General features: G+C 34.2%; 1 protein-coding gene across 2 annotated transcripts in view; it reads left to right on the top strand.

The window, feature by feature from the left end:
• The window catches only part of LOC133660465 (platelet endothelial aggregation receptor 1-like), a 618,594-nt gene that overhangs the window by 90,119 nt on the left and 514,845 nt on the right, over positions 1-13,630 (top strand). For both annotated transcript variants that reach the window (XM_062063981.1, XM_062063980.1), the window contains exon 9: positions 4,871-5,083. In XM_062063981.1, the coding sequence (XP_061919965.1) occupies positions 4,871-5,083 (213 nt within the window). The remainder of the gene's footprint in view (positions 1-4,870; positions 5,084-13,630) is intronic.

Genomic DNA, 13,630 nt, shown 5'->3' with positions numbered 1-13,630 from the left:
ATGTCAACTAAATGTGTACCTAATGTGTATAGTTGTGTGTACACACTATAATATGTCAACTAAATGTGTACCTAATGTGTAAAGTTGTGTGTACACACTATAATATGTCAACTAAATGTGTACCTAATGTGTAAAGTTGTGTGTACACACTATAATATGTCAACTAAATGTGTACCTAATGTGTAAAGTTGTGTGTACACACTATAATATGTCAACTAAATGTGTACCTAATGTGTAAAGTTGTGTGTACACACTATAATATGTCAACTAAATGTGTACCTAATGTGTAAAGTTGTGTGTACACACTATAATATGTCAACTAAATGTGTACCTAATGTGTAAAGTTGTGTGTACACACTATAATATGTCAACTAAATGTGTACCTAATGTGTATAGTTGTGTGTACACACTATAATATGTCAACTAAATGTGTACCTAATGTGTAAAGTTGTGTGTACACACTATAATATGTCAACTAAATGTGTACCTAATGTGTAAAGTTGTGTGTACACACTATAATATGTCAACTAAATGTGTACCTAATGTGTATAGTTGTGTGTACACACTATAATATGTCAACTAAATGTGTACCTAATGTGTATAGTTGTGTGTACACACTATAATATGTCAACTAAATGTGTACCTAAAGTGTATAGTTGTGTGTACACACTATAATGTCAACTAAATGTGTACCTAATGTGTATAGTTGTGTGTACACACTATAACAGGGGTCACCAACCTTTTTGAAAGCAAGGGCTACTTCTTGGGTAGTGATTAATGTGAAGGGCTACCAGTTAGATACACACTTAAATAAATTGCCAGAAGTAGCCAATTTGCTCAATTCCCCTTTAACTCTGTTATTATTAATAATTAATGATATTTATCTTTGTGGAAACACTGATCATCTTAATGATTTCTCACAATAAATATATATAGAAACAAATAAATATCAATATGCAACACTTTATTTTTATATTTTCTCTAAGTGCACATTTTTCAAATTGAACATTTTCAAATGATCACTTCTAAGACAGTCTTGTGAAATCACAATATTCCATTTTAACTAGCTAGCCACTAACATTTTTTAACAAATCATGAATTACTTTGCACCATGTTTGTACAAATAATAACTCATGTAAAATACAAAAGTCAACTCTCAAATTTTTAAATGATGTCACACTTTGAACTGGACACCAAATCTGTTATCTGTTTCTTTGTCAGTTAGTGGGAAGCCTGGCATTGCATGCTGTTAACTAGTGTGTTGTACTCTGGTGTGTAACTTGACACTGCAACTCTGAGTGAGTCTTGCAGATGTGCATCAGTGAGGCGTGTTCTGTGTTTGTTCTTGATGAAGTTCATGTCAGAAAAGGCTGATTCACAAAGATAAGATTTTTCCTCATTGTTTGCGGAACCTTCTTAATCTTTTGGACATATTTTCACAGCAATCTGGCCTTAAGCTTAATTATGATAAATGTAAAATGTTAAGGATCGGAAATCTAAAGGGAACGTCCTTTCGAATGGAATGCAAAGTGCCTGTTTTGTGGACAGATGGACCAGTTAACATACTTGGTGTTGTTGTCCCAGAAAATCTGGAAGATCTAGGCTCAGTAAATTATGATAATCGACTAAGAAAGCTGGACAAAAGTATGCAATTATGGAAAGGGAAATCCCTAACCTTGTATGGTAAAATGTCTATTGCCAACTTGTTAATTATTCCTCAATTTATTTATTAGTTTTTGTCATTACCAGCTCCATCACAAAACTTTTTTAAGATTTATGAGCGGAGGGTCTTCGATTTTGTCTGGAACGGCAAACCAGAAAAGATTAAAAGAAAGGTTTTGTACAAAGAGTATGAATATGGGGGCCTGAAACTTCTCAACCTTGAAGCTATGTGTCTGTCTTTAAAAGCATCAATTGTTCCAAAGATGTATTTAAACATTGAGTGGTACACAAATGTCCTGTTGGACAAAAAACATGTACTGTATCAAAAGAAATTGTATCCTTTTTTACAAGTGATCCCCTCCCAGAGAGTCTGCTGGGAAACATAAAGGAAACAATCCACTCATAGTGGTGTTTTCAATTTGATGTGCCAGAAAAAAGAGAGGATATTTTGCAGCAGTTAATATGGATGAACTCTAATATTGTAATAGATGGAAAGCCTTTCTTTTGGAAAAATATGTTTGAAAGAGGAATCATTTTTGTCAATGATATTATCAATGAGAATGGTAAAATGATGAAGTATGATGAATTTAGAGCTATGTATGGTGATGCTTGCTCAAGCTTTTCATTTTATCAACTAACTGGAGTCATTGGGAAAAGATGGAAACAAATAATTAATTATGGAACTACTAAATTATTAGTTTGTAAACCTCTAATAAGAAATTCTAGTTGGCAAAAAGGAACTAAAATAAATAGAAAAATATATAATTTTTATTTAATAAAGAAATCTTTGAAGGCTGCCTCATACAACACAAATGGAAAATGGGAGGACTTTTTTGACTGCCCGTTGCCATGGGATGCCATATTCAAACTAATCTATAAAACCACTATCGATGTGCAAAATCGTTATTTTCAAATTAAAATTATTTATAACTTCTTACCCACAGGGAAAATGTTAAAATTATGGAATATGACAGTCAGATGATTGCCCATTTTGTTGTCAGGAGCCTGAATCCACCCTGCATTTGTTTTGGTATTGTCATATTGTGTCTTTGTTTTGGGTGGAAGTTGAAAAAATGTGTTTAAGGATTGGTTTGTTTATGAAGCTTAATGTGGTTTCTGTTATTTTAGGAGAGTTCATTGACAATCATGATTTAGTCCATTTAATTATAGTACTCAGTAAAAGGTTTATTTTTAAGGCCAAAAACAGATATTCACTTAGTATTACTCTCTTTAAAACATTTATTCAGTATTTTCTAACTTTAGAAAGTTACATGGTTGAAAACGATAATGATGCCAAAAAACATTAAAAAAAAGATGAGAAGTCCTCAAAGGCTTATTTTGAAAGTATAATTATGTTTATAGATGATATGATATCTGTTGTTGTGTTCCCTCATTTGAGTGACCTGGACATAATCTGGACTGTACATAAATGCTTATTTTGAAAATGTAATTTTGTTTATAAATTATATGCAATCTGTTGTGTTCCCTAATTTGTTTCTGTGTACATGAATGAAGTTGTGTGTTGCTGAGTCCCACTTGGACATTATCTGGACTGGGCCTGCTTTAAAAAACCCTTTAAACAAATCTAATTTCATTGACAACCTGGTCTGTTGAAGATAAGGGACTGTGTCCCTTGCAGATGTGTTGTCTATGTTGTGTTCAGGGACTGTGTCCCTTGTAGATGTGTTGTCTATGTTGTGTTCAGGGACTGTGTCCCTTGCAGATGTGTTGTCTATGTTGTGTTCAGGGACTGTGTCCCTTGTAGATGTGTTGTCTATGTTGTGTTCAGGGACTGTGTCCCTTGCAGATGTGTTGTCTATGTTGTGTTCAGGGACTGTGTCCCTTGTAGATGTGTTGTCTATGTTGTGTTCAGGGACTGTGTCCCTTGTAGATGTGTTGTCTATGTTGTGTTCAGGGACTGTGGCCCTTGCAGATGTGTTGTCTATGTTGTGGGAACCAGAATATTGGTAGCAGAAAGAAATAACCCCTTTTGTGTGAGTGGGTGTGGATGAGTGTGCATGGGGGAGGTTGTTTGGGTTGATGCACTGATTGAAAGTGTATATTGTGTTTTTTCTATGTAGATTTAATTTATTTTATTTTATTTTTTTTATTTTTATTTTTTATTTTTTTATTTTTTATTTTTTTTTTATTTATTTTTTTTTTTTAGAACAGGCCCGCGGGCGACTCATCTGGTCCTTACGGGCGACCTGGTGCCCGCAGGCACCACGTTTGTGACCCCTGCACTATAATATGTCAACTAAATGTGTACCTGATTGATTGAGACTTTTGGTGTTAAATGATCTAAAAAAGCTAGCATGTGTCAAGTAGCAAAATATATTACTCTGAGGTGTGTACCTGAATCATTTCTTCTAAATGCTAGCATGCATACCAAATATATTTCTCTGAGGTGTGTACCTGAATCATTTCTTCTAAATGCTAGCATGCATACCAAATTATAACGGAGGCCTACAAAAGTACATTTTTAAAAATGCTAGCATATTAATGTTGGTATACTAACAGATGTCAGGTGACAAAATATTTGACGCTGAGATGCATACCTTCAAAATGATCAAAAAGTTAGCATGCTAATATATTAGCATGCTAATGATTGTGCCCACAAGTTATTAAAAAATGATCTAGTTTCTCTTTGTACACCCCTGATATAAACATTGATTGTACAATGAAATCATAACACTGTATTGAATATAAATCATTGAATAATCCCAGAGGGGAAATTCAGATTTTCAGCACTAAATTGATAATATAAAACATTGAAAAATACGATGTAAAAAATAAAGATTATGTGATTTCTGTTTTGCTAAATTTGCGCATGAAAAAAATAGATACATTGAGAAAAAGAAAAAAAAAGTTTTGCAACATTGCAAAGTGCTGGGTGTTGTTGACACTTCATACAAAAAGGTCATAAACATTATGTCAACAATGTATTGCATCTCTCATGATACAGTACCAATACTGTATTGCATCTCTCATGATACAGTACCAATACGGTATTGCATCTCTCATGATACAGTACCAATACGGTATTGCATCTCTCATGATACAGTACCAATACTGTATTGCATCTCTCATGATACAGTACCAATACGCTAACATTTGATATCCATGCTGTCTGCTCAAAATGTATCATATTTGATTCAAAATGATCGTGTATTAGATGATTGCTATGTTTGTGACTGGTACACCTCAGGTGCAGCGAGGAGTGTGCGGTGGGCAGGTACGGCCAGGACTGCCAGGGCGTGTGCGACTGTGCTAACGGCGCTCGCTGCTACAACATCGACGGAGGCTGCCTGTGCGAGCCCGGCTTCAGCGGCCCCAACTGCCAGGACAGGATGTGCACTCACGGCAAATACGGCATGCACTGTGAGCGCACCTGTCTCTGCCAGGACCAGCACACACTCAGGTGAGGGCCAAGTGGGCGGGGCTTCATCGGACACACTACTACTACACTACTGTATTTAATGTTGTCATTATGGTGGTACTTAATGAATACTTAGGTCTACTACACTACTGTATTTAATGTTGTCATGATGGTGGTACTTAATGAATACTTAGGTCTACTACACTACTGTATTTAATGTTGTCATGATGGTGGTACTTAATGAATACTTAGGTCTACTACACTACTGTATTTAATGTCATTATGGTGGTACTTAATGAATACTTAGGTCTACTACACTACTGTATTTAATGTTGTCATTATGGTGGTACTTAATGAATACTTAGGTCTACTACACTACTGTATTTAATGTTGTCATGATGGTGGTACTTAATGAATACTTAGGTCTACTACACTACTGTATTTAATGTCATTATGGTGGTACTTAATGAATACTTAGGTCTACTACACTACTGTATTTAATGTTGTCATTATGGTGGTACTTAATGAATACTTAGGTCTACTACACTACTGTATTTAATGTTGTCATTATGGTGGTACTTAATGAATACTTAGGTCTACTACACTACTGTATTTAATGTTGTCATTATGGTGGTACTTAATGAATACTTAGGTCTACTACACTACAGTATTTAATGTTGTCATTATGGTGGTACTTAATGAATACTTAGGTCTACTACACTACTGTATTTAATGTTGTCATTATGGTGGTACTTAATGAATACTTAGGTCTACTACACTACTGTATTTAATGTTGTCATTATGGTGGTACTTAATGAATACTTAGGTCTACTACACTACTGTATTTAATGTTGTCATGATGGTGGTACTTAATGAATACTTAGGTCTACTACACTACTGTATTTAATATTAATAAGCCTAGTGGTTAGAGTGTCCCCCCTGAGGGGGTATGTGGTGAGTTCAAAGTCATACCAAAGACTGTAAAAATGAGCTCCCTGCTTGGCACTCAGCATCAAGGCTTGGAATTGGGGGTTAAATCACCAAAATGACTCACTGCTCCCCTCACCTCCCAGCGGGTAAACAAGGGAATGTGTCAAATGCAGAGGTTGATTTCACCACACCTGTGTGTGTGTGTGTGTGTGTGTGTGTGTGTGTGTGTGTGTGTGTGTGTGTGTGTGTGTGTGTGTGTGTGTGTGTGTGTGTGTGTGTGTGTGTGTGTGTGTGTGTGTGTGTGTGTGTGTGTGTGTGTGTGTGTGTGTGTGTGTCTGTGTGTGTGTGTTTGTGTTTTAATTTTACATGACACCATTGTGCTGTACATCAACATGGAGGTCAAATGAGACATAAGATATCAACATGGAGGTCAAATGAGACATAAGACATTAACATGGAGGTCAAATGAGACATAATAAGATATCAACATGGAGGTCAAATGAGACATAAGACATCAACATGGAGGTCAAATGAGACATAAGACATTAACATGGAGGTCAAATGAGACATAAGACATTAACATGGAGGTCAAATGAGACATAATAAGATATCAACATGGAGGTCAAATGAGACATAAGACATCAACATGGAGGTCAAATGAGACATAATAAGATATCAACATGGAGGTCAAATGAGACATAAGACATTAACATGGAGGTCAAATGAGACATAATAAGATATAAACATAGAGGTCAAATGAGACATACTGCAACAACATGGAAGTCAAATGAGACATAAGACATCAACATGGAGGTCAAATGAGACATAAGATATCAACATGGAGGTCAAATGTGACATAAGACATCAACATGGAGGTCAAATGAGACATAAGACATCAACATGGAGGTCAAATGAGACATAAGACATCAACACGGAGGTCAAATGTGACATAAGACATCAACAATGAGACATAAGACATCAACATGGAGGTCAAATGAGACATAAGAAATCAACACGTAGGTCAAATGAGACATAAGACATAAACATGTAGGTCAAATGAGACATAAGATATCAACACGGAGGTCAAATGTGACATAAGACATCAACACGGAGGTCAAATGAGACATAAGACATCAACATGGAGGTCAAATGAGACATAAGATATCAACATGGAGGTCAAATGAGACATAAGACATCAACACGGAGGTCAAATGAGACATAAGACATCAACATGGAGGTCAAATGAGACATAAGATATCAACATGGAGGTCAAATGAGACATAAGACATCAACACGGAGGTCAAATGTGACATAAGACATCAACACGGAGGTCAAATGAGACATAAGACATCAACATGGAGGTCAAATGAGACATAAGATATCAACATGGAGGTCAAATGAGACATAAGACATCAACACGGAGGTCAAATGAGACATAAGACATCAACATGGAGGTCAAATGAGACATAATATCTTATTTGACCTCAACACGGAGGTCAAATGAGACACAAAACATCAACACGGAGGTCAAATGAGACATAAGACATCAACACGGAGGTCAAATGAGACATACGGCATCAATACGGAGGTCAAATGAGAAATAAGACATCAGCACGTAGGTCAAATGAGACATAAGGCATCAACATGGAGGTTAAATGAGAAATAAGACATCAACACGTAGGTCAAATGAGATATAACAAATCGACATGGAGGTCAAATGAGATATAACAAATCGACATGGAGGTCAAATGAGACATTAGATATAAACACGGAGGTGAAATGAGACATAAGATATCAACATGGAGGTCAAATGAGACATAAGACATGAAGATGGAGGTGAAATGAGACATAAGATATCAACATGAAGGTCAAATGAGATATAAGACATGAAGATGGAGGTGAAATGAGACATAAGACATGAAGATGGAGGTGAAATGAGACATGAGACATGAAGATGGAGGTGACATGAGACATAAGACATGAGGATGGAGGTGAAATGAGACATAAGACATGAAGATGGAGGTGAAATGAGACATAAGACATGAAGATGGAGGTGACATGAGACATAAGACATGAAGATGGAGGTGAAATGAGACATAAGACATGAAGATGGAGGTGAAATGAGACATAAGACATGAAGATGGAGGTGAAATGAGACATAAGACATGAAGGTGAGGTGAAATGAGACATAAGACATGAAGATGGAGGTGAAATGAGACATAAGACATGAAGATGGAGGTGAAATGAGACATAAGACATGAAGATGGAGGTGAAATGAGACATAAGACATGAAGGTGGAGGTGAAATGAGACATAAGTTATCAACTTGGCTGTTGTCTTTCAGCTGCCACCCGATGAAAGGCGAGTGCACGTGCCAAGCAGGCTGGGCGGGGCTATACTGCAACGAAACCTGCGCCCACGGTTTCTATGGCAACGGCTGCCAAGAGCCTTGCCTGTGTGTCAATGGCGGCGGTGTGCGATGGCGCCAGCGGACGATGCCAGTGTACACCTGGATATATGGTATCATTATTCATACATTGAATAACAATGCCAGAGTACACCTGGATATATGGTATCATTATTTCATACATTGAATAACAATGCCAGAGTACACCTGGATATATGGTATCATTATTTTCATACATTGAATAACAATGCCAGAGTACACCTGGATATATGGTATCATTATTTCATACATTGAATAACAATGCCAGAGTACACCTGGATATATGGTATCATTATTTCATACATTGAATAACAATGCCAGAGTACACCTGGATATACGGTATCATATTTCATACATGAATAACAATGCCAGAGTACACCTGGATATATGGTATCATTATTTCATACATTGAATAACAATGCCAGAGTACACCTGGATATACAGTGATGATGATGTCATTATTTCATACATTAAATAACAATGCCAGAGTACACCTGGATATACAGTGATGATGATGTCATTATTTCATACAATGAATAACAATGCCAGAGTACACCTGGATATATGGTATCATTATTTCATACATTGAATAACAATGCAGAGTACACCTGGATATATGGTATCATTATTTCATACATTGAATAACAATGCCAGAGTACACCTGGATATATGGTATCATTATTTCATACATTGAATAACAATGCCAGAGTACACCTGGATATACGGTATCATTATTTCATACATTGAATAACAATGCCAGAGTACACCTGGGATATATGGTATCATTATTTCATACATTGAATAACAATGCCAGAGTACACCTGGATATATGGTATCATTATTTCATACATTGAATAACAATGCCAGAGTACACCTGGATATATGGTATCATTATTTCATACATTGAATAACAATGCCAGAGTACACCTGGATATACGGTATCATTATTCATACATTGAATAACAATGCCAGAGTACACCTGGATATATGGTATCATTATTTCATACATTGATAACAATGCCAGTGTACACCTGGATATATGGTATCATTATTTCATACATTGAATAACAATGCCAGAGTACACCTGGATATATGGTATCATTATTTCATACATTGAATAACAATGCAGAGTACACCTGGATATACAGTGATGATGATGTCATTATTTCATACATTGAATAACAATGCCAGTGTACACCTGGATATATGGTATCATTATTTCATACATTGAATAACAATGTCAGTGTACACCTGGATATACAGTGATGATGATGTCATTATTTCATACATTGAATAACAATGCCAGTGTACACCTGGATATATGGTATCATTATTTCATACATTGAATAACAATGCCAGAGTACACCTGGATATATGGTATCATTATTTCATACATTGAATAACAATGCCAGTGTACACCTGGATATATGTATCATTATTTCATACATTGAATAACAATGCCAGAGTACACCTGGATATATGGTATCATTATTTCATACATTGAATAACAATGCCAGAGTACACCTGGATATACAGTGATGATGATGTCATTATTTCATACATTGAATAACAATGCCAGTGTACACCTGGATATATGGTATCATTATTCATACATTGAATAACAATGTCAGTGTACACCTGGATATACAGTGATGATGATGTCATTATTTCATACATTGAATAACAATGCCAGTGTACACCTGGATATACAGTGATGATGATGTCATTATTTCATACATTGAATAACAATGCCAGAGTACACCTGGATATACGGTGATGATGATGTCATTTTTTCATACATTGAATAATTTATTGAAAAAAACAAACACAACTTGATTAAATGATATTTAATGAAAATATGACTACTTATTCTTAGTTTAAAGAACATGTTGTCCTTGTTTCAAGGGAAATAAATAATTATTTTTCATTTTTTAAATTCCAACATATCTGTAAAGTTGTCCATTGTGTGTCAAATAAAACATATCCACTATTTAGAATGATATTTGACTATGTAACTCATTTATTGACCATTGATTTAAATGTGGAATGTTTTTGTTATTGAGGTCATTATTATAGTTCACAAAGGACAATTATTATAGTTCACAATGGACAATTATTATAGTTCACAATGGACAATTATTATAGTTCACAATGGACAATTATTATAGTTCACAATGGACAATTATTATAGTTCACAATGGACAATTATTATAGTTCACAATGGACAATTATTATAGTTCACAATGGACAATTATTATAGTTCACAATGGACAATTATTATAGTTCACAATGGACAATTATTATAGTTCACAATGGACAATTATTATAGTTCACAATGGACAATTATTATAGTTCACAATGGACAATTATTATAGTTCACAATGGACAATTATTATAGTTCACAATGGACAATTATTATAGTTCACAATGGACGGTATAGCTCGGTTGGTAGAGCGGCCGTGCCAGCAACTTGAGGGTTGCAGGTTCGATCCCCGCTTCCGCCATCCTAGTCACTGCCGTTGTGTCCTTGGGCAAGACACTTTACCCACCTGCTCCCAGTGCCACCCACACTGCTTTAAATGTAACTTAGATATTGGGTTTCACTATGTAAAGCGCTTTGAGTCACTTGAGAAAAAGCGCTATATAAATATAATTCACTTAACTTCAATTATTATAGTTCACAATGGACAATTATTATAGTTCACAATGGACAATTATTATAGATCACAATGGACAATTATTATAGTTCACAATGGACAATTATTATAGATCACAATGGACAATTATTATAGTTCACAATGGACAATTATTATAGATCACAATGGACAATTATTATAGTTCACAATGGACAATTATTATAGTTCACAATGGACAATTATTATAGATCACAATGGACAATTATTATAGTTCACAATGGACAATTATTATAGATCACAATGGACAATTATTATAGTTCACAATGGACAATTATTATAGTTCACAATGGACAATTATTATAGTTCACAATGGACAATTATTATAGTTCACAATGGACAATTATTAGAGTTCACAATGGACAATTATTATAGTTCACAATGGACAATTATTATAGTTCACAATGGACAATTATTATAGTTCACAATGGACAATTATTATAGATCACAATGGACAATTATTATAGTTCACAATGGACAATTATTATAGTTCACAATGGACGGTATAGCTCGGTTGGTAGAGCGGCCGTGCCAGCAACTTGAGGGTTGCAGGTTCGATCCCCGCTTCCGCCATCCTAGTCACTGCCGTTGTGTCCTTGGGCAAGACACTTTACCCACCTGCTCCCAGTGCCACCCACACTGCTTTAAATGTAACTTAGATATTGGCTTTCACTATGTAAAGCGCTTTGAGTCACTTGAGAAAAAGCGCTATATAAATATAATTCACTTAACTTCAATTATTATAGTTCACAATGGACAATTATTATAGTTCACAATGGACAATTATTATAGATCACAATGGACAATTATTATAGTTCACAATGGACAATTATTATAGATCACAATGGACAATTATTATAGTTCACAATGGACAATTATTATAGATCACAATGGACAATTATTATAGTTCACAATGGACAATTATTATAGTTCACAATGGACAATTATTATAGTTCACAATGGACAATTATTATAGTTCACAATGGACAATTATTATAGATCACAATGGACAATTATTATAGTTCACAATGGACAATTATTATAGATCACAATGGACAATTATTATAGTTCACAATGGACAATTATTATAGTTCACAATGGACAATTATTATAGTTCACAATGGACAATTATTATAGTTCACAATGGACAATTATTAGAGTTCACAATGGACAATTATTATAGTTCACAATGGACAATTATTATAGTTCACAATGGACAATTATTATAGATCACAATGGACAATTATTATAGTTCACAATGGACAATTATTATAGTTCACAATGGACAATTATTATAGATCACAATGGACAATTATTATAGTTCACAATGGACAATTATTATAGATCACAATGGACAATTATTATAGTTCACAATGGACAATTATTATAGTTCACAATGGACAATTATTATAGTTCACAATGGACAATTATTATAGTTCACAATGGACAATTATTAGAGTTCACAATGGACAATTATTATAGTTCACAATGGACAATTATTATAGTTCACAATGGACAATTATTATAGATCACAATGGACAATTATTATAGTTCACAATGGACAATTATTATAGATCACAATGGACAATTATTATAGTTCACAATGGACAATTATTAGAGTTCACAATGGACAATTATTATAGTTCACAATGCACAATTATTATAGTTCACAATGGACAATTATTATAGTTCACAATGGACAATTATTAGAGTTCACAATGGACAATTATTATAGTTCACAATGGACAATTATTATAGTTCACAATGGACAATTATTAGAGTTCACAATGGACAATTATTAGAGTTCACAATGGACAATTATTATAGTTCACAATGGACAATTATTATAGTTCACAATGGACAATTATTAGAGTTCACAATGGACAATTATTATAGTTCACAATGGACAATTATTAGAGTTCACAATGGACAATTATTATAGTTCACAATGGACAATTATTATAGTTCACAATGGACAATTATTATAGTTCACAATGGACAATTATTAGAGTTCACAATGGACAATTATTATAGTTCACAATGGACAATTATTATAGTTCACAATGGACAATTATTATAGATCACAATGGACAATTATTATAGTTCACAATGGACAATTATTATAGATCACAATGGACAATTATTATAGTTCACAATGGACAATTATTAGAGTTCACAATGGACAATTATTATAGTTCACAATGCACAATTATTATAGTTCACAATGGACAATTATTATAGTTCACAATGGACAATTATTATAGTTCACAATGGACAATTATTAGAGTTCACAATGGACAATTATTATAGTTCACAATGGACAATTATTAGAGTTCACAATGGACAATTATTATAGTTCACAATGGACAATTATTATAGTTCACAATGGACAATTATTATAGTTCACAATGGACAATTATTAGAGTTCACAATGGACAATTATTATAGTTCACAATGGACAATTATTATAGTTCACAATGGACAATTATTATAGATCACAATGGACAATTATTATAGTTCA

This window comes from Entelurus aequoreus, linkage group LG11, assembly GCF_033978785.1.
Source record: "Entelurus aequoreus isolate RoL-2023_Sb linkage group LG11, RoL_Eaeq_v1.1, whole genome shotgun sequence".
NCBI lineage: Eukaryota > Metazoa > Chordata > Actinopteri > Syngnathiformes > Syngnathidae > Entelurus > Entelurus aequoreus.
The sequence above is the reverse complement of the archived record's forward strand: the minus strand, read 5'-3'. Positions and strand labels throughout refer to the sequence as shown.